The 21,917-nt window shown below is 42.8% G+C and overlaps 1 protein-coding gene across 1 annotated transcript in view; it reads right to left on the bottom strand.

Annotated features, from left to right (window-relative positions):
* Nucleotides 1–18,778, bottom strand: part of VAV3 (vav guanine nucleotide exchange factor 3) — a 432,262-nt gene extending 413,484 nt beyond the window's left edge. The window contains exon 1 of the mRNA XM_068966607.1: nt 18,575–18,778. Coding sequence (XP_068822708.1) covers nt 18,575–18,778 — 204 coding nt within the window. The remainder of the gene's footprint in view (nt 1–18,574) is intronic.
* Between the last annotated feature and the right edge of the window lie 3,139 nt (nt 18,779–21,917).

Below are 21,917 nucleotides of genomic sequence, written 5' to 3'. Positions count from 1 at the left end.
TTTCAAGGCTGAAGACAGCAGGAGAATGCACTGGCATAGATAGACCTTCAGAGTATACACGCCAAGTCGGAGGAGGCAGAGGTCCAAGTGAGAGCTGATGGGAGCTGGGGAGGAGCACAAATGGACTCAAGACAGAAGGTGAAGGGTGAGCACTCAGCACCTTCCACAGACAGAGTACTTGAGTTACCGTGAGTGACGTAGCTACTTATCGGGGCTTCCCAGGTGGCACTAGCGATGCAGGAGACACAAGAGACATGAGTTTGATCCCTGGGTCAGGAAGACCCCCTGGAGGACAGCGTGGCAAGCCACTCCAGTATTCTTGCCTGGAGAATCTCATGGACAGAGGATCCTGGCAGGCTACAGGCCATGGGATCGCAGAGTTGGACACAACTTAGCACAGCTCACACACAGCTACTTATCACCCATTTTACAGGTGAAAAAACAGGTTTAGTAAGGTCAAGTCATTTGCTCATTTAGCAATATGCAGCTGATATGTGAGTCAAATCTAAATGACACCAAAGTCCTTGTTTTCAACCAAGACTTTGAAACTTTGCCCTTTTTTTGTCCATTAGAAGTATTTCTCTACAAACCACCTGACAGTATGTTAACAAGAACTGCAAGAATGTTTATATCCTTTGATCTGAAAACTTCATTTTGGAAAATAAAGCTGAAGGAAATAATCCAAGTGGGGAAAGAGGAATAATCTGTACCAGGGTATGATTTATAATCATACCATTTATAAAAGAAAAGAACTGGAATTATAGCCAAGCTCCCGGGATAAACCATAATGGAAAGGAATATTTAAAAAAGAATGCTTATGTATAAAACTAAGTCACTTTGTTATACAGCATATTAGCACAACACCGGCAAATCAACTGTACTTCAATAAAAAATAAACTTAAAAACATAGATGAAACTAAGGGAGAGAGAGATCTGTAAGTAACCCAAGTGACAATTATGTAAACAGGGGAGGACTCATCATCCTGTTCACAGCTACATACTACTCCAATATTACCTGCTATGTGATCCTGAAAAAGGATTCAGTCCTTGCTAAAGTTCTTCAGCTGTAATGGTTAAGTTCTCTTAATGAATTTCTCAAGCATCTAGGGAAACTGGCATTAATAATACCGACTGTAACTGCATTTAGTGGAAGAACTGTTATTACCGCTCTCTAATGTGCAAAGCTCTGAGGAAGGAACCTGTCATGTATCATCTCATCTAACAAATACCCTGACAATATACAGAGTAGACGGTGCTGTTCTCTACAGGCAGCTGAGAGAATAGAGAGGCCAAAGAGCTGCCCTAGACCGTACAGCTAATCAGTACCACATCCAAAACCAGGACTCTAAAACCCATGTTCTCTTCACTATAAACGCCACTCCCTGATCATCAGAGAAAACGGAGGTTCAGAGAAATTGAGCAAACTGAGACTCCAAGATCACAAAGCTGGTTAGTGACAGTATGAGAATTTCAATGAAGGTCTCCAAATTTCAGTATGGACCTCTTGTTATATCCCAGTAGTCATATAAGAAGTCACTAATAGATAGATAAAACTATACACATTAAATCACGTTTAAGCCACAATATTCTAAAGCTTGGATTCAACTGACCTAAAGAAAACATCTGCAGAAAGACAGACACAACAGAAAAGAAAAATCTGCAAAGGCCAACAAAAGGTTATCCATCCAAAAAACTGTAGGAAAAGCCCTGTGTCATGAAGAGAGTAGATGGGATGGGAGACAGAGGACCTCCCATCATTACTAAGTGCCTACTATGTCCTAGTACTGGGCTGGCTATTTTGCCCAGCAGAATTTACTTGCTCTTTGCACCACTCTGCAGGAAGAATCCTATTTCACAAGCAAGACAACTAAGATGGTGAGAGATTAAGGGATCTGCCCATAGTCACAACCCAGGTGGTATGATGTGAACCCAGGCCAGTATGATACTTAAGTTCCTATTTTTTCAATAAACCACACTGCCTCCCAGTGCAACACAATTGGTAGAATTCTATTTTTTGCATTCTGTGATTAAAATGAAGGACAGAATAATATCTGGCATTCTTGTCCAAGCAATATTAAGGCTAATGTTATTAAATAGTCATGTAAGAGCCATTCATACGAGCACTCACTCTGTACACTGTACGACTTGGGAAGTTGAACAAATGGTCCCCCATCCCACGGAACTCAGAGTCTAGGAGAAATAACGCTTTTGTGTCACCATTAATGAATATCCATATTCCTGGCAATTTGGGATACATCTGTGATATCTCTTTTGAAATGGCAAAAGCTCAGCTCTCTTAGGAGCTGAGTAATTCTGGATGGCTAAATTTCTGGATTTAGCAAGAGAGTTTGCTCTCTGAAGCATGAGACCTTTGACTTCACAACTTTTCTTATTTAATCATTTCTCAGTGCTTTTGTCAATTCTCTCAGGACATTCTGAGTTCCAAATCCTGAGATCTTGGGCTCCCCATTCTCACTGATTCCCCTTTACTATTCTGTCCAGTGAATGGATTGATAGATGGATGGGAGTGAATAAGATCTTCATAACAAATACCTCACATAAGCAATTCTGAACTCAGTCACTTTCCAATCTTAGAGAGTTTTTCTGGTTTGTTTTTAAGGAATAATACAATTTAAACTTCTCTTGAAGTTCTGGGTCATTATTAGCATTGTGATTTGAGAAAAAAATAATGTGCTATGACTCAGGAAACCAAGTAAACTTAGGAAAACTGATGCGTATATTAGGGGTCTTAGACTGATCATTTTTAAAATGAAGGAACTGAACTACAATTACCTCTGAGGCGTCTTCCAGCTCCACAGCCGTATAACTCTTTGAAAAATAAAATCAGTCACTATAACGGTCCATTCACACAGAACCATCCTTCCCCTGAGCCTTATGCAGTATGTGAATTAGTGTGGCTGCATTCTCCATAGTCCAAGATGCACATGGTTTCTCAGCTCCTGAGTCCATGGTTTACAGTTTTGACTCCTGGCCTAACTTTCGGTTCTTTTTTCTCATTTTAACTTGCAACCTGTAATTTCCTTGAACTTGGAGGGGGGAAAGAAAAAGGCTTCATGAAAGGAATGGAATCTACATTTATTGAGTATCTTCCAAGTGCCAAATAAAATATGCATGACTTTAATTAATCTAATCCTTACAACACTGAAAATAGGTATTATCTCTGTTTAATAAATGTGGAAACCCAAGATCAGAGTTATTAAGTTGCCCAAGGTTGTAAGTGGCATAGCTAGGGTTCAAAGCCAGGCTGATGTCTCCAAGGCCCACGTGCTTTCTACTACACAATGCCATGTATTAGAATAGAGAGTAAATTAAAGGTCCTCAGCCTTGAAGTCAGAATCTAGGAACTCTCCCTAATGAGTACATAAATTACATTTAGCTTATTGCAAGTACATGGAGTTTAAGAAATTCATTTTCTCTCTTCTTCTGTAGAGAAGGGCTTTATTAGTATTTATTATTAAGTGCACTTTTTTACTTAGCTTATTGTATATAAAACCCAGGAGGGCTTTAGGTAGTTATCAAATGAGCAAGGATACCAAAAAGCTTAGTGCTAGCTAGGTGAGAATTTATATGTATCATTTAAACTGGTGAATCATTTACTAAACATTGAAGGGAAAAATTAAATCCTTTACCAAATTTTACTACTTTTCTCTTAACTAAGGTCATTAAATATAACTATATATTTGAAAAGATTAAAAACTCACAAGCTTTACTATCAGGGTGCTGCATCAATATGCTCAAGAATCCAGCTTCATGTTCTAGAATTTATCAGGATGACACTGATAAACAATAATTATATCACATTCTTTCCTTAAACACTGTCTCTGGAGGCACCCAAATCTTTCATGTAGGTATTCATCCTGAGCTCCAGAAATCTCAGTTCCTGCTTCCTCTTCACTGTAGATAAATGACTTATAGTCTACTGAATCTCCAAGTATATTTTATGGGCAAATGCAAGATTCTATTTCCAAGTACTCTGTCATTAAAAAGTTAAAGTCAAGCATTTCTTGTGTGGCTGACTATGAACTAAGCTAACAAACTTTAACTAGCCAACAAATGCTTTTTCATATTTGCAAGTCAAATGCCAGGGAATTTAATAATCATCTGCTAAATCTACATGTTGGAGTATCAGTAAGTGATCAATAATTCTAGATCTACTTTCCTTTGTTAGGCACCATATACGTGATTAAGTGAAAGTTGCATTAATTCAAAGATAACATTACCATAAAAAAAAGGCTTACTAAAACAAGCAGACACTGTGAACTTATGCAAGAGGGGACATGAAGCCTCAGTCCTGCTGTGAAATGACAAAAATGACTCAGGAGCTTCTGGTTTGTCGGTGGATGTTCACTCAAACACACCACTGGGTTCTGCAGACCACAAACCAAAAAAAGTACTGCTCATGCAGTGGGCTGAACTTCTCAGAATCAAAGTTTTCAAAACACCTGGTTCCCTCTGGGATTTTCATTGATTAAATATTTCCTTTGAAACCCCAACTCCTCTCTTGGGAGTCAGAAGGCCAAAAACTGTACACGTGTACTTGGCAAGTTTGTGACGATCACTCCCTCTCATAACAGTAATAATGGTCACTATCACAGGGAGTGGATGAGATGGACTGGGCCAAGGACAAGTTCAGGAGGGTTGGGTGGTCATGATGAGGTCCACTTGCAGGGACTGGGGGAGAGTCGGGGACTCACGGAGTCTGTCTTTTGCAGATTGGAGTCTGAAGCGGGAATGAGAGGAAGCCAGAACATGAGGTATTACAAAGCAGCGAGAAAAGCAGCATCAGGCCGCAGTGAAGCTGGACAGTGAACGCAGGCTGCAGTGCTGACTTCAGCAGCTCTCTTCAGCTCACATGCGAGAACAGGAAAGCCTGTGGAGCAGGGAGCTCCAGGAAGGCCCCTCTGAGGTCACAGAAGGCGAAGGGAGTGTGGGTGAAAGTGACTGGCTGCAGATCCAGACCGGACTGAGGAGTACACAGCCGGGGGCAAATGGACCAGGGAAGGAGGAGTGTCAGTCAACTAAAGAGCACAGGGAGGATGAGGAAGGGTTCAGACAGGTGTGAGGGAGGGAGAGGTGGCCAGCCAGGAGGTTGGAGGGAGGGCGAGCAGGCCTCCACATCCTCTGTCTCTCACACACACACCCCACCCAGTTTTCTTTCACAAACCTTCTTCCTCTCTAGAACCACTCACATCTGTCCTCTTCCTGGTCTCGTCTCTCTCATCCAGTTGCGTGCACTTTTGCACTGACCTTGAGGCATCCAGTGACTTACCTTCTTTCTGCATTTTTGCAAAGGCCTCCCTCCAAGATCAAACCTGCTCTCTCTCAGCCCCTCAAAAGCAGAAACTCCCTATGATTTACCGTTATGCCTTCAGTGCCCTGCACACGGGGGAGGCACTAGATAAATGTCTATGGAAAGAAATACCATGAGCCAGGCACACACACAATCCACTTTGCGCCATTAACGTCACGCCCTGCACATCAGCAAATTAACAGTGCATCCTAAAGGGCATCACTCACCTACCAAATATTTGCCACGTCCATCATTCTGACTCAAGAATCCCTTCCCCTCCCCCTGTCTTATAAGGGCATGTCTGAGGTGAAATCCATGCTCTAGACTGAAAGCAACACAGGGTCAGGGGCTGAGTTTTACTCACCTTTGAATCCTAAGCATCTACTACAAAGCCCAATATTTAGCAGACAAATGCATGATGTGATTCATCAATCACTCATACGTACAAATTCCCACGAAAACAGAACCAAACAGAAAGCAGAAGAGCTCTGAAATTACCAAAAAGCAAATAATCCACAAACTAGATAATCAGACTCTAAAATGACCGAAAACTGCTTTTATTATTTTAAGTGCTTCTATTTTAAATACAAAACACTTCAGTACCAACATAATAATGTCACTTTAGGTTCCCAGAGTAGGCCTTGCTTTCTCCAAGCTCCTGCAATTCACCATCCATCAGCTAAGCTAGGCACCAGAAATGGGAAACTTCACTGAATTTGGAATTAGGACAGCTGGGCTCAAGTCCTGTCTTTACCACTTCCTGTCTGTGACCTTGAGAAAAGTCCTTCAGCCACTGCACATCTCAATTTCCTTCTCTGTAGAGCAGAGATAAGATCTTGTTCTTCCTGCCTCTTAGACCTAAGAGGATCAAGGAGGTAAGGGGAGGAGGAAGGAAATAAAATCTTGCTGAATACCTACTATACCCAGACATTTTACATATATTACTGAATTCTCACCACAATCCTGCAAAGTAGATTTTTACTATTTCTAGCCTATTTCAGGAGGAAATTGAGACTCAGCAAGGAAACTAACAATTTTATGAACTTGGGAAAAGTTAAGTGCCAGAGCTGGGATTCAAATATTTCTGGCTGGTCCCAAAGCTCTCCTCGTGAAAGATTAAATGAAATCTAAATATGTGTAAAACAATTTAGCTGCTTTTAGCAAATCACCATATATATAAAGTATTTTCTATCACTGCTTTAAGTATGGAAAGTGGAGACAAAGAGAAGCAGCTATTTGCTAAGGCCACATGTCAGAGACAGAGATAGGGCCAGAACCTGGGTCTCCTTGGCCTGAAGTCTTTTTTCTCATTAAACCACACCACCCCACACCCTCAGGAAAAGGCTCCTGACATTACTGGGCACAGAGGCATGATGCTTGTTTTTTCAGACCAGCTGTTACAGATCTATTTTAGGACAAGCACTTTGAAAATCATGGAAGGTGAGTATCAAGTGTTTCATTAAATATTCCATATTAATTGACCCTTTAGAGAACTCCCATGTGAGCAGCATATGCTGCCGGCTTCCTGTTAAGCAAGCCACTGAGAAGCTGACTACACTTCTTGCAACACATATTTTGAAAGCACATTCAGACAGCAGCACAAAGTACAATTCGAAAATAGTTTTCCATGAAAATCAGAAGTAGCTACTTCTCTGATCATGCTTCTGTCCATTAAATGCTCATGACTGGGGAAGGGCAGAACGTAAATTTGTGACTGTCCTTAATTCCAAGCAGGGTCTGTGTTAACAGGGGGAAAAGGAAAAAGAGTGGGATATAATATTCCAAATAACAGCTAACAATAGATGTCTGTGAATTTATAAGAAGAATGGTTATAATATGGGGGGGTGGGGGGAGGGGGAGGAATAATCATGTGAAAACATGCCATGTAAACAATGGTATTCTGCCCAGGGAAATGTGAGCAGTCCTGACCCCACTCAACAGCAGGGCATTAAACTACGTCCTGGAGCCCAGCTGTCACAAGGCACGATGTTAAAAGGCCAAAAAGGACCTGCTATACACTCACTGTCTCCTTTCCTCTTGTTACCTTTCCTCAGCTTTTCTGCCGTTATTTCCTTTCCCCATCAAATACCTGTCAAAAGCCTCTCTCCCATTTTACACTGATACATGTGATAAATGTGGATAAAACCATCCAGTTGATACATTCAACAATTGAATGTATACATTCTCTTGCAACTCCATGGACTATAGACTGCCAGGCTCCTCTGTCCATGGGATTTCCCAAGCAAGAATACTACAGCGGGTTACCATTTCCTTCTCCAGGGGACCTTCTGGACCCAGGGATCAAACCTGCATCTCCCACATTGGTAGCCAGATTCTTTACCTTTGAGCCACCAGGGAACCCCGATTCAATACCCTAAACCAAAGTCGCTAGTCACCATGCAACTTCATATGGTGGTGCTATGTTCAAGAGCCACAAAATCAATCAGAACATTCTTCCGCAGGAATGCCACAAGAGCAAAAGACAGAGGAAAAAAGAAAAATTCCTCATAGCTCACTTTCAGATTTGTCAATAGCCTTGCAATTGGGATCTTAGTTCACTTTAAATGTTTTCATTCTAATCTTGTCTCTATCACGAACTACTTGTTGGAACCAGTTACTAACTCTTCTTAGCCTTGAAGAGTATCACGAAGATGAACAGCAGGGTCCCTCTCCTGGTGCTGTGATGACTGGCTGAGATAATGTGAGCAAAGTGTTAACACATTGCCTGCGATCCAAAAATCTGCAAGCAATAAATGCTGGAGAGGGTGTGGAGAAAAGGGAACCCTCCTACACTGTTGGTGGGAATGCAAACTAGTACAGCCACTATGGAGAACAGTGTGGAGATTCCTTAAAAAATTGCAAATAGAACTACCTTATGACCCAGCAATCCCACTGCTGGGCATACACACCGAGGAAACCAGAATTGAAAGAGACACATGTACCCCAATGTTCATCGCAGCACTGTTTATAATAGCCAGGACATGGAAACAACCTACATGTCCATCAGCAGATGAATGGATAAGAAAGCTGTGGTACATATACACAATGGAGTATTACTCAGCCATTAAAAAGAATTCATTTGAATCAGTTCTGATGAGATGGATGAAACTGGAGCCGATTATACAGAGTGAAGTAAGCCAGAAAGAAAAACACCAATACAGTATACTAACACATATATATGGAATTTAGAAAGATGGCAATGATGACCCCGTATGCAAGACAGCAAAAAAGACACAGATGTGTATAATGGACTTTTGGACTCAGAGGGAGAGAGAGAGGGTGGGATGACTTGGGAGAATGGCATTCTAACATGTATACTATCATGTAAGAATCGAATCGCCAGTCTATGTCTGACGCAGGATACAGCATGCTTGGGGCTGGTGCACGGGGATGACCCAGAGAGATGTTATGGGGAGGGAGGTGGGAGGGGGGTTCATGTTTGGGAACGCATGTAAGAATTAAAGATTTTAAAATAAAAAAAAAAAAACACATTGCCTGGCATATTTCTGCAAAAGCAGTAGTAATAATCATCGTAAAAGTAGCTAACATTTACTGAGCATTTGTTATGTACCAAACACAGGGATAATTAGTTCATTTGGTCCTTTCAACCACTCTAGGAGGTAGGTTCTTTTTATTAAGTCTCTTTTGGAGATGAAGAAGTTGAAGGAGACAGGTTCAGGCACTTTCTGGTAGTCACTTGGAGAAAGCAGCAGTATGTAGCAGAGTAACGTAATCTGCTATTGTTAGTAATGCTGCTTAAAGAACAGATGTTTCTGGTTTGTAATGACATAGTGCTCGGCACATATTATTAAATTTTATATAGGTGTGTTTGACAAGGTAGTAAAGAGTTATTTTCATAAATACATCAATAAGTTTCATTAATGCCTACTTATGTATGCAAGAAAAGTGTGAGTCCCTGGGTCAGATTCTAGAGATGTATATAAATGAAAAAGCCTATGATAGCCTCAAGCAGGCTCACAGCATGGAAGGATAAAGATAAGAAAAAGATTGCGAAACAGTGCAAGGAATGCTGCCCTCCTCTCCTGTATACTGTACAGTGTGGCACAAAGCAGTAAGGGATCAGCCACATACATGGAGGGGTAGGGTGACCCTCACTGCAAAGGGCCCTTGAACCAAATCTTCACTCAGACTAATGAAAAAGGGCATTTCACATGGAGAAATGGGCAAACGCAAAGGCAGAGAGACATTTAACAGCACAGTTCATTTGAGAAGGCACAGAAAGGTCAAGAGCAGAGTTAGGAAAGCTTTCAGACATGAAGCAGTACCAACCCATGGGCCCCTGAGTGCTTGCTAAGGAGCTTGGATTTTATACCACAGTGCATAGGAAACCATTAAACAGTTATAAGCAGGTAGACGGCAGACCTGCCCTAGTAGTTCAGGTTAAGCTTTAGGAGTCCTTACTCATTCTCCATCACTCCCAACAGTCATCGGCAAGTCTTTGTGTCTCCATTTTGAAAACGCATCCTGTGCATGCCAACAGAAAGATTCAGGAGAAAATAAAAGACATAGGAAAGCACAGAGATAGAGTGAAGGACGGCTGGCCTTCTGTGGATAATTCATCCACAGAACACGAGAGAAAGCATCGTCTACGGGTTAGATGCAGGAAGGTGGGAGCCTGAAGAAACTCTCCTCTGACTGTGTCTGTCTTCTGAGAGGAACAGGAAGCAAGATCACCAAGTTGAGAGGAAGAATGGATACAGAGGTTCAAGAAAAAAGGTACCAAACAGGCATCTGAGAGAGTCAGAGACTGAATGGTCTAGGGAAGTTTTCCAATTGGTCTCAGTACCCCATTATACTCCTAAAAAAAAAACTATTGAGAATCTTCAGCAGCTTTTGTGTTTGGGAGTTTATCTATCAACACCTAACATATTGGAACTTTAAAACTGAGAAATCTTTAACATATACACAAATATACAACCACAGCAATGACATCAGCAGCATGTAGCTTGGGGAAAACACCACTATACCACTATACACCTGTGAGAAAATGAAGAGTGAGAAAAGGCAAATAATGTCTTAATATTATTTTTAAAAGTTTGACCTTAGGGAACAACTAAAAGCATTTGAGGGGCTGTCAGACGTTTCCCTCATAACTCAACTGGTAAAGAATCCGCCTGCAATGCAGGAGACCCCAGTTCGATTCCTAGGTCAGGAAGATCCCCTGGAGAAGGAATAGGCTACCCACTCCAGTATTCTTGGGCTTCCCTTGTGACTTAGCTGGTAAAGAATCCGCCTGCAATGCAGGAGACCTGGTTTCAGTCCCCGGGTTGGGAAGATGCCCTGGAGAATGGAAAGGCTACCCACTCCAGTATTCTGGCCTGGAGAATTCCATGGACTGTATAGTTCATGGGGTCACTAAGAGTCGGACACAACTGAGTGACTTTAACTTTCACAGAAGTCTCCAGATCATACTTTAAGAATGTGTGGTCTAGAGAAATGTAATCAGATGGCTGAGTCACCTACCTGAGGACAGGGATGTTGAATTTAAAGTGAGTGCACTTAGGAAGCATAGTTTTTCCTCCACTGGGTTCAGCAGCTGAGCTGCAGGCAGAAAGTGGAGAGCTGGATTTAACCAGGGTTGTATTTTAAACAGATTGATATCCCTACCCAAGAGAAGCTAAGGAAGTAGCTACAATGGCCACGGTATTTAAGATGAGTAGGAAGGAAATGAAGACATGAAGGCAGTGAAGAGGTGGTAGGACCAAGAGTTCAAAAGATTACTGAATTTTATGTATTAGAAGAATAATCCAAAAAGGAAGGATTAGTAAGAGAGTAGGATGCTTGAAACAGAATACGGAAGGTAACTGGTGACAACTTCAAACTCAACATCCAAACTGTCTTTATGCCCTTCTCTCTGAAATCTGCACCTCCTCTCTATCCCCTTAGTCACCCAAGCCTAAAACCTGAGGCTCATCCTGGATACCTTCCACTCTCACTGCATCTAAGTGGTCCCAAATCTGACCCATTACAACTCTTCCTCATCTCTCATCTTTCTTGCTCCTCCCTGTGCCTTCACTCCAGCCCCTTCTCTGGCCGTGCATCCAGCGGCCTCATCTATGCTTGACTGAACCTCAGCAGGAGTTTTTCTCACACCCAGCTCCATCCTGCCCAATTCACCCTTCACTCTGCTGTGGAAGAACTTTCCATGGTGAGCTCTGATCATGTGATCTTCATGCATCCATCCATTCACGAAGAAACTATAACCCCAGAGACGGGGACATAAGATAGATAAGGGCTATCATCATGAACACCGGGCCCATCAGAGCATGAAAAGGAGGTAACAGCACAGTGTCATGAAATAACACAGGGAAGAGGATACACACAGAAAAGGCAACAAAATAGAACACTCAAAAATTCTCAAGGTGTTTATAGAGAAGCCAGCGAAAAGAGTTAAGAAAGAATATAAAAAAACACAAGAGAACCAGAAGAGTGTAGTGTGGTGAGAATTAGAATCTCAGGACAGAAGGAAAGTCAATGATACAAATTGCCACTGCAGGTTCCAGGGGGAAAAAAAAAAAAGCGTATGTTGTATTTGAAACTTAGGATCCTATCAGCAGGGATCTACACTGGACCAACCCTATTTGCATTACAAATATGATATAATTTTCTCCATCTTAGGAAAAAAAAAAAGGCACTGTCTCATTTTCTTCACCCTCACAGACACGGGATTGTACCTCACCAGTAAAGCTTTGGCACGCCGATCCTTTATCCCAGGCTCTGGTTCCTAGAGAGCCCAGGTTAAGCCATTTAGTATGCAGACAGACTAAGTGCTTAAGATGCCCGAGCTACTTCACATGAAAAGGTCTTGATTGGTGTCAAATTTAAAATTATGCTGGTCAAAAGAATAAGCCAACAAATGGCAAAGAGGTTACAGACTCCTGAGAAGAAAGACTAAATAATGACATTATTCTGAACTGACTGGCTAAAAATGTAACTGGCACACCACTCTTTTTGGACAAGGATAGCCTTTTTTTCCCCTCAACCATATAACCCAGTAATCTTCGCACAGCAGTACCTGGCCATAGGGATGAAGACTTGCATTTGGAAAGCACATCTTAAAACTAATATAATTATGGTTTTCAAACAATGTACAGTTATGTATAGCAGAAATAAACTTCTCTTTAAGCAGTGACAGCAATAAAAACCTAACTGTGTAGGTGAAAAAGACAATCATTGTATCAGCTGTAAATAAACCAAATACTAATTGAAAAAAAAAAAAAAAAAAAAAAACTGTGTGTTAGGAGCTTTGAAGGAAATCCTGGGGACAAAAGTGGTGAATTCTTTAAGAAATGCTGCATCACCACCGCTTAGCACTCAGTGAAAAATATTATGTTGGGGAAAAAAACATGGGTATCAGTGACTGAATTGAAATGGTATTCAGCAGAGTAGCTATCAGAATGACAAGTTTTAGGAACACAGTAAATATATTTCATATATGTGTATGTGTTAGTCGCTTAGTCGTTTCTGACTCTCTGCGATCCCAAGGACTGTAGCCCGCCAGGCTCCTCTGTCCACGTCTCCAGGCAAGAATACTGGAGTGGGCTGCCACTCTCTTCTCCAAGGAGATCCTCCCGACTCAGGGATCGAATCAGGTCTCCCGCACAGTGGGCAGATTTGTTACAATCTGAGCCACCGTGGTGTAACGGCAACCCACTCCAGTTTTCTTATCTGATAAATTCCATGGACAGAGGAGCCTGGCACACCACAGTCCATGGGGTCACAAAGAGTCAGACATGACTGAGCGACTAACACTTTCTGGTTAAATATATTTCACTTATATTTTTCTATAAACATACACATCTTTTCCACACATACACATGTATACAACTGTGCCATATGATAAATTTGTCTAAATCTAAAAGAGCTCTTATAATCAGTATTACGTGAAACTTCGATATGATAAGAAAATAACCTGTTTGATTTCTTTTCCCCTATTAGCCACTATCCCATTTATCTGCTCTCTCTACAGCCAAAGTTACCCCCAAACACATGACTATACTTGTGGTCTAGATCCCCTCCTATTTGTCCTTCTTCTCCAGTGGAGTGTTTGCCCATCACACCCCAAATCTGTTTCTACCAAGGTCATTCAAGAATTTCATATTGCTTAATACAATAGTCCATCTTCAATCCTGTTTTCATTTGAACAACATTTAACATGTCTAATCAGTCCTCCTAGAAACACTTTATTCACCTGATTTGCTCAAACCACATTCTTCTGGCTTTCCGTCCTACCCCGTGGCCATTTTCTCTCAACGCCTCTACAGGGTCTCATCTCTCTACCCTTGACACACGAGCAAGCCCCAGGGCTCACACCTCTGACCTTTCCTTTGGACACTACTCCCTACGTGATACCATACACTGCCAGGATTTTAAATACCATCTATACTCTGATGACTCTGAACTTTCTCTCTCCATTTCCAACTTCTGCAGTTGCCTGCTCAGCATCTACATGCCTGATGGGCATTTCAGACATCGTCCTAACCCTCTCTCCACCTTCCATCTTCTCCATCTCAGTCAATGAAGACTCTATCAGTTCAGTTCCCCAGGCCAGAAACCCTGGAGCCATTCTTGGCTCCTCTCACACCTGTCATCTGATGCTGTCAATAAGTCCTTGCCGGCTCTACCTCTAAAATATACCTAAGGCTGGATTCCTTCTCACCCCTGCCCTGCTCTCACTCTGGTCAGAGGCACCATCATCACTGCTGGAATGACTGCCCAAGCCTGACTCTTCCATCCTGGCTGCTCTGCCATCTACTCTCAACACGGCAGCCAGAATGACCCTACTGAAATTAAGTCAGGCCACCTGATTCCAATTTTACAATCTGAGCCACCGTGGTGTAACGGCAACCCACTCCAGTTTTCTTACCTGGTAAACTCCATGGACAGAGGAGCCTGGTAGGCCACAGTCCATGGGGTCACAAAGAGTCACACATGACTGAGCGACTAACAGTCTTAAGTCCTCCACAGCCCACAAGTGCTAAAAATCTGGTTCCCATCTTCTCTCTGACCTCATCCCTACCACTCCTTCCCATACTCACTCTCCTCTAGCCATTGGCCCTCTGGCTGTTCCTCCAGTTTACCTGCCATTTAAATACGCCTCACGACCTTAGCACGTGGGTGTTCCTTCTGCCAGGAACTTGCTTCTTCCAAATATCCACATTCCTGCCTTCTCGCACTCCCTTCAGGTCCTGCTCAGTTGTCAGATCCTCAGAGGAAGCCCTTCTTGACTACCTTCCATAAAATCAAATCACATTTCCCTCTGGACCCTTACCCAGGCGCACATCTCTTCAGAGCCCATCACATTATATAGCCGTTTATTTATTGTTCCTCACTAAAATATAAGTCTTTTTAGGGCTGGGACTCTATTGAGTTTACTGCTCCAAGCCAGTACCTAAAACAATGTCTGGCACATAGTAGGAACAAACTATTTGTTGAAGGAACCCTGGAAAACTGAAAAAGTCATTTTAAGAAAATTCAAAGTTTACCTACACTGTACACAGTGGTCAGTAAATTTATCAAAAGTGTTATTACCATCCTAAGACAAAGCAAAATTACAAAATAATAAAACTAGAGAAACTGTCTGCAATGCAGGAGAACTGGGTTCAATTCCTGTGTTGGGAAGATCCCCTGGAGAAGAAAATGGCAACCCACTCCAATATTCTCGCCTGAAGAATCCCATGGACAGAGGACCCTGATGGACTACAGTCCATGTGGTCACAAAGAATCGGATACAACTGAGTGACTAACACTAAGATTAAGATTTCACTGACATTACTTCTGTGGTTGATTACAGGCATTTATGGAGACCTTGTTCACCACCAAAACTGACATCAAGCCCAAAACCCAGTCTTCCACAAAGCACCTCCCCGGTACAAATAGCACAGAAAGGCTCTTCTCTTCCAGAATCATGTATATGCTTGGTATCCTATCTAGAACACTGCTTTGGATGAAAAGTAAATCTGTCTAGTATATACAGAGATCAGATTCCACAGACTGTGTGGATTTTCATGGATCATTTGGGTTTTAACTTTTATTCTTTATAATAAAAGGAATATGTTAATATGTAAGTAAATGTGATTAATATTTAGCACTTTAATAAAATAAAACCTAAATCAGGGTTCAAAAAAAAAATAGAACCTATATTGAACTGAAGAATATTCTCCTCTTTCAATACAAGACCCCCAAAAGGCCAATGTTCACAGCCAAAAACAATTACTAAGTAAGAGAATCTAGATCCCATTTATAATTTTATTTTGAAGGATAGTTGATTAAGACTCCAAGATTCAGACCTAAAATTGTTTAATTATTTGAGGGTTATCATTTTTTAACACAAATAAGGTAGAAGACTAAACAAGAAGAGTGGATGAAATCCCATTCATTGGAGATAAACATTATTAAAAGAGGCTACTCATTTTAGCCTCTTTCTGAAAAATTAAAAACAAGCAATAAACAAGATACTGATACACTAGAATTTCTAGTGTCAATATCTGTTCATAACAGTCTCAAATACCACCAAACTCTGAAGTGAGAGTCTCCAGTTATTTCCTGGCTTAGAAGATCAGGTGCTATAAAGAGTCTATTTCAAATTAATATCTTCAACAAAACTTAAGCCAGGTAGACAGAATGAGTCTTAGATATAGCAAAAGCCACAGATCTAGTAATAGCAACTCTAAATTCAGAAGAGTAAGGTCTGCTGGGACACATGTCAGAGTTTCACTGGGTTATTAGATTATTCACTATAGTGTATGAATGGAGCTGACAGATTAGGAGCCTTATAACCAGAAGCAGACAGAACCTTCACCAAGAAAGACAGGAGTAGTTAGAGGCAGAAACGTCAGCCCAAAGGAACTTGTAGACCTTGCAACTGATGTTTAGAATTTTGAGTGTAACCTTTTACCCTTAATGTGACAACAGCAAAAAAAAAAAAAAAAAAGTTTTAAGTAATTTTGCTAAAAGTGAACACCTATTAAGTGCATAGTATCTGCCAGGCACAGAAGATGTATTAAGTATGTCAATGAATTATTTAATGAAAACACTACTAAATCTCATTTAAAGATTTAAGGACAACTTACATAATACGAGATCACCTGTGCAACACTCAGCTGTTCAGCAACCTTCTCTCTGCAATGTGGCCAAGAATCAGGAAGACAGCAAAAAGAGACATCACCATATTCAGGTACTAGCCTTCCACAGTTCATTTTTGGAAGAAGTCCAGACTCACAGAAAATTGTTGTTTAGTCACTAAGTCATGTCCATAGAAAATCACCGCAGAGAATTTGGACCCAGGAAGCTCAGGGTTAAGAACCCCAAAGCACAACAGCCTAAGGAAGCTCATTCAACTGTTCAGCTCATTATAACATGGTGACTTATCTGATAAAATAGTGTAGTAATTCCTTTAGGGTAAGGATCCTGAACTGTTCACTGCTGTATTCCCAGTAGGGAATAGAGTTCTTAGAGCAGTGTACGAGCCCAATTTTCATTAATGATGCTTATAATGATGATTCTTTGTCATCAGAAATATTAAATTACATCTACTATATTCTACAAGGAGAACAAAGAGCAAAAACACATTTGAAAAAATTTTCATCCATTGTTAACATTGAACTAAAGGTTAGAAAGCTGAAACAGAGAGAATGTCAGCTGTCAAAAACACTTGATTATTGAGAACCACTTAATGAACAACCCCCAAGGGTTCAGTTGCAGGATACATACCATACTACCTGCTGGTGGACCAAAGCATCCTAAGGCCATAGGCCAGGTGGAAAATGGGGATCTTCAGACTGGATAATCAGTTGCAGGTCCCTAGAGAACTCTGTGCAAAGCAGCAACTTCCAGCTTAATGGAAAAGTCTGTTAAATCCTAGGACAGGATATTCCGAACTGTGACAACTCTTAAGGGGTCCATGGAGTTAGCCAACACCACCCCGGAATATGGGAGAGTATGAAATAAATTACCTCACTGCTAAAACCATATGGTTCTCACCACTTACAAGCCTGTTCTTTCTTGGGAACCACTAACCAGCAGGTTGAAGGTAGACAGGCAAGGTACGCAGAACTGAAGGTGCAGACAGGCCCTGATGAAACGCTGACATCCAGAAGAGAGGAATGTGTGTGCTCTAACTTTAAAAACATAATTATTACATTATCTCGAGTCTGTCTTATATAAAGTTCTGCTGTAAAAGGCACTGTTCTGGTTGCTAAGTAGCTGAGGCTCTGTATCATTCAGGATTAGTGCTGCTAAAGTGTATCATGTAGGGAACTGTTTCCTCTCCCTTTCAAGCTGAAAGTGTATTTTTTTTACTCTGAAAGTGGCTTTTTCTCTAAAAGAGAAAATAGATGTACTGAGTTGTGTTTAACAGCTTTCTGCATAAAAGCTTTCTGACAGGACCAAGAAACTACCATTCCACTGTGTAGCGACTTACAAGTTTAGGATGCACACAGCCTTCCAGGGTTGCTTTTTTTTTTAACTCCTCAAAGAGGCACCTCCCGGAAGGGCTCCAGCCACAGAAGCCAAGAGTGCACCATACCACCTGAGCAAGCACTGAATGAAGGAAGGCAGAATCTGGAGTGAAACTTCTCGTTTCCTGCCGCTGTTGAGAGAGGTTGGACTGGCTCCTTCTCACATGGCTTAAGACGAGCTATAAACACAATCATGAAGCTTGCCAGCTGGCCCCAAGCTCAGGGGCTTTCAGGGTAGCCGCTACGTGGTGCTCCCTTTTCCGCCCTTTGGCCAGTGTCATTCCTGTACAGATAACGGTACCGGAACGCCCTCCACTTCCTAGAGTCCTCATTTATGTCATGCTTCCTCTTTCAAGAAAACATGGGGACGAAATGCAAGCAAAGGAACTAAAGGCACCATTACCCCCATCAGCTCCTTCCATGCCTCCCCATCGTTATGAAAAAAGAGCTGGACCAAATTCTTTTTGTTGCGCCCAACACACACACACACATACACACACACACACACACACCCATCCACCCACCCACTCCCAGTAGGTGAAGGGCACCTTAGGACAGCTTGTTCTTTCCCGCCTCACATACCATCTTAGGACACAGGGCTCTAGCATTCAACTAAAGATCTAAACCATGTCAAGCCAAGGTACGAGAAGCCGAAGCGATCCGCAAAGCAGAAGGCAAGGCAAACAGAGCGTACCTAGATGTTTGCATTTACACAAAGACATTAGCCGGCTGATTAATGGGAGATGCCGGCTGGAGGCGGAGGCGACCGCGCCGGCCTCGTTACCTGGGACATCTGCGGCCTCAGGTTGATCTCCTTCAGGTTGATGGAGTGCGCCCGGAGGTTGTTGAGCAGCTGGCAGAGCAGGACTCCATCGCGGAGGGTCTGGGCCAGGTCGAACACCTGCGCCGAGTCCCAGGTCACCCGGTGGTTGGCGGGCAGCACCTTGCAGTGGATGAGCCACTGCGCGCATTGCTTCCACGGCTCCATGCCCGACGGCGCCTGGACGCTGCCCGGCCGGGGCAGGCAGCGGAGATGCGGCGGCGGCTATGCCGCCGCCGTTCCTCCGCTCCGCCGACGCCAGCCGCGGCCGGCCCCTTGGCTGCGAGGGTGCGACGGTGCGAAGGAGCAAGCGCCGCGGCGGGCGGATCCCGGGCCCCGCGCCGGGCTCGGCTCCGATCCCGGCCCGGGTCCGCCGCCTCCTGGCCGCCGCCGCAGCTAGTCCCGCGCGCTCTTCGTGCGCTCCGGCCGGCTCGGCGGCGGCGGTCGCGCACAGGCTTCCGACTTGCGAGCCCGGCGCCGGGCGACTGAGCATGCCCAGCGCGCGGGCCGGTCTCGCTGCCGTCTGCGAGTCCCCAGAGGCGCGGGTGGGAGAGCGCGCGCCGCCCTGGCCCAGGGTCGACGGCCCGGGCGGGGAGGAGAAGGGAGGGGAGCGGGGCTGCGAAGGGGATCCCTCAAGGCGCCCCCGCCCACCACGAGCCCTCAGGTCGGCGGAGCTCGCACAGCCCCAGGCATCCGGAGATCTCCCGCTTGGGGAGAGTGTGTCTAAACAGTGTAATTCGGTGGGGACTGCTATTAGGACCTCCAAAACACAATTTTTAAAGGGTCCGAGAGGAGCGAAGGATTAATTGGGGCATCCGGACTCCCCAAAGAAAAGAAAAAAGAAAAAAAAAGGCACAGGGCATCTTGAGAACGTAACGCTGAAAGTTACCCCTCACCCCTTCCACCTTCTAAATTCTCTTCCTACAGATAACTCCTGTTCCTCCAAGTTAGTTGCTCGTGAGGATGTTTTGCCACAATAAAAGCGTGTATCTGGAGACCCTGCCGAACCCACCCCCACCCCTTCCCGCAGCTTATTTCAACGCGATGTATTTTTCACTTATAGATGGTTTCCCTCTCCCGTCTTGGGCTCGGAACTCTTGGCGTCGCAGTCCCGGCCCTTTCACTAAAAGCACAAAATCTGCGGGAGAGAAATAGGCCTGTGAAACGCCCACCGAGCCAAGGCGGCCGCACTGCGCATGCGTCGGCGACGGGCCGGTTTTGAGCGCGTAGAGAACTCTAGTTCTCAGCGGCACCGGTTGGGCTGTTTTGAGACCTGGAACGTGAACCCAGAACTCGAGTCCTGGCTGAGCAATGCATTCGCATTTCTTAAATTTTGGGGGACTCCTAACTGCCCCCTTTTACTCCTATTGCCCCTCAAAATAAAAAATAGTGTTTAAATTATTTATCATAGTTTATTACCACTTGAACTTTTGCACTTCTGCGTAAATGTGGTCCTGGATCTCTGTTTCGAGATATATTCTTCACATTTTTTAAAATAAAAATAAAATATGAAAATCGGTGGGATTTTAGATCATTTTTTATTTTACTATTACATTTCTGTAGCTCAGATGTTCTATTATGGACCAAATTAATTTTATAAGCAGGTCAAAATGTTATTCTTAAAAGTGCATCTGCTCTGTTAAGGACAAGCACTCCTTTTCCACTAGCCTGTGACAAGCACAGCACATTGTACACTGAGCGTTAAACAATAAATCGGCCTGAGGATTTCCTTTCCTCACAAGCATCCTTTCCCAGCAACTTCCTCTTGTGTTCAAATCAGATTTCATCAACGGTACAGTGTTTCCTAACCTGTAATCTTGGCAAATAAATCATACAAAAGTTTTTTGCTTCACACCTGAAACTAACACAGCATGGTAAGTCAATTATGCTAAATGTTAAAAAAAATTTTTTTTAATAAACTATATAAATCATCTTTAGAAACAAAATCCAGCACATCTGAATCATGTAACAAAAGGTCCAGCATAAGAAGAAATTTAAATTAAGAAGTTTCATTAAAAAGGAAGAAATAGCTAACAAAAATATAAATTTTGTTTCAGGTTGCATCAGATCAACTTTGTGTGTTGTAGGACATTTTCAAAGCCCAAAGTATATGTATCAGGAAGGAGAACTGGGTTTAGAGTCTCAGCACTGCTGGTTTCTAGCAACATGCCCTTGGGAAAATGATCTAATTCCTCCACATCTGTAAAATGGGGAAAATAATATTCAGCTCACTGTCTGGTCATTCGGATCAAATGGTACAATGCCTTGCTATTCAAGATGCAGTCTATGGAGCGACAGCATCAGCCAGAAGCTTATTAGAAATGTAGACTCTTGGGCCTACTCCTACACCAAATGAATCAAAACTTACATTTTAAAAAGATCTCCAGGTGACATGTATTTACATTAATGTCTGAGAAGCACTGATACAATGCCTAAGACATGTGATGCCTAACAGAACTCAATAAGCAGTAACTAATAGCTCTTAGGTCACAAAAAGGCAGCAGTGACCTAATAAATTCTATTAAACTTTTTATAATCATGTAGATGAATATATAAATATATATATGTTTATATGTTTAATATAAAAACATATAAACAAATAATATATAAACATATATTAATATACATATGTATATATTGAAATATGACTTTGAAACATTCATTGTTGTTGTTCAGTTGCCAAGTCGTGTCCAACTCTTTGCAACCCCATGGAGTGTAGCCCACCAGGCTCCTCTGTCCACGGGATTCTCCAGGCAAGAGTACTGGAGTCAGTTGCCGTGGCCCCCCTCCAGGGGATCTTCCCAACCCAGAGATTAAACCCAGGTCTCTTAGTCTCCTGCATTGGCAGATGAGTTCTTTACCACTAGCACCACCTGGGAAGGCCGAAATATTAATAATACCTCTCAAATACAGTAAACCAGAGATTGGAGAGAAGAGCAAGAAGAAAATATACTGAAGGCCTAGAAAAGTAGGAGGCTAGTGGAAGTGCAAGGTCCTTCCAGTAAACAAGGAGCTCAGTAGAAAAAGTTGAGTCACTTGGGAGACGTCAGTGTCAGAAATTCAGATGAGAACAAAAATGGCAATGGGGTTTTTTGAGCTGTCAGTTTTGGTCTGAGAGCTGAGTGATAGAAGACTAAAATCTGTCAGTGGCATCTCCTGTCAGTTTAGGACCCCAGTATTCCAATGAAGGCCATTCTTGCCCAGGGACATGAGACTCAGGACTCAGTGGTCCCATTGCCCTGCAGGCTACCTGAGCACCTGAAGCTCGTCCATACACTACTGAATGCCAGGCCCTCTATTGGGCACT

Source organism: Capricornis sumatraensis, chromosome 2 (genome assembly GCF_032405125.1).
Source record: "Capricornis sumatraensis isolate serow.1 chromosome 2, serow.2, whole genome shotgun sequence".
In the NCBI taxonomy this organism is placed as follows: Eukaryota; Metazoa; Chordata; class Mammalia; order Artiodactyla; family Bovidae; genus Capricornis; species Capricornis sumatraensis.
This window is presented reverse-complemented; position numbering and strand designations above follow the sequence as displayed.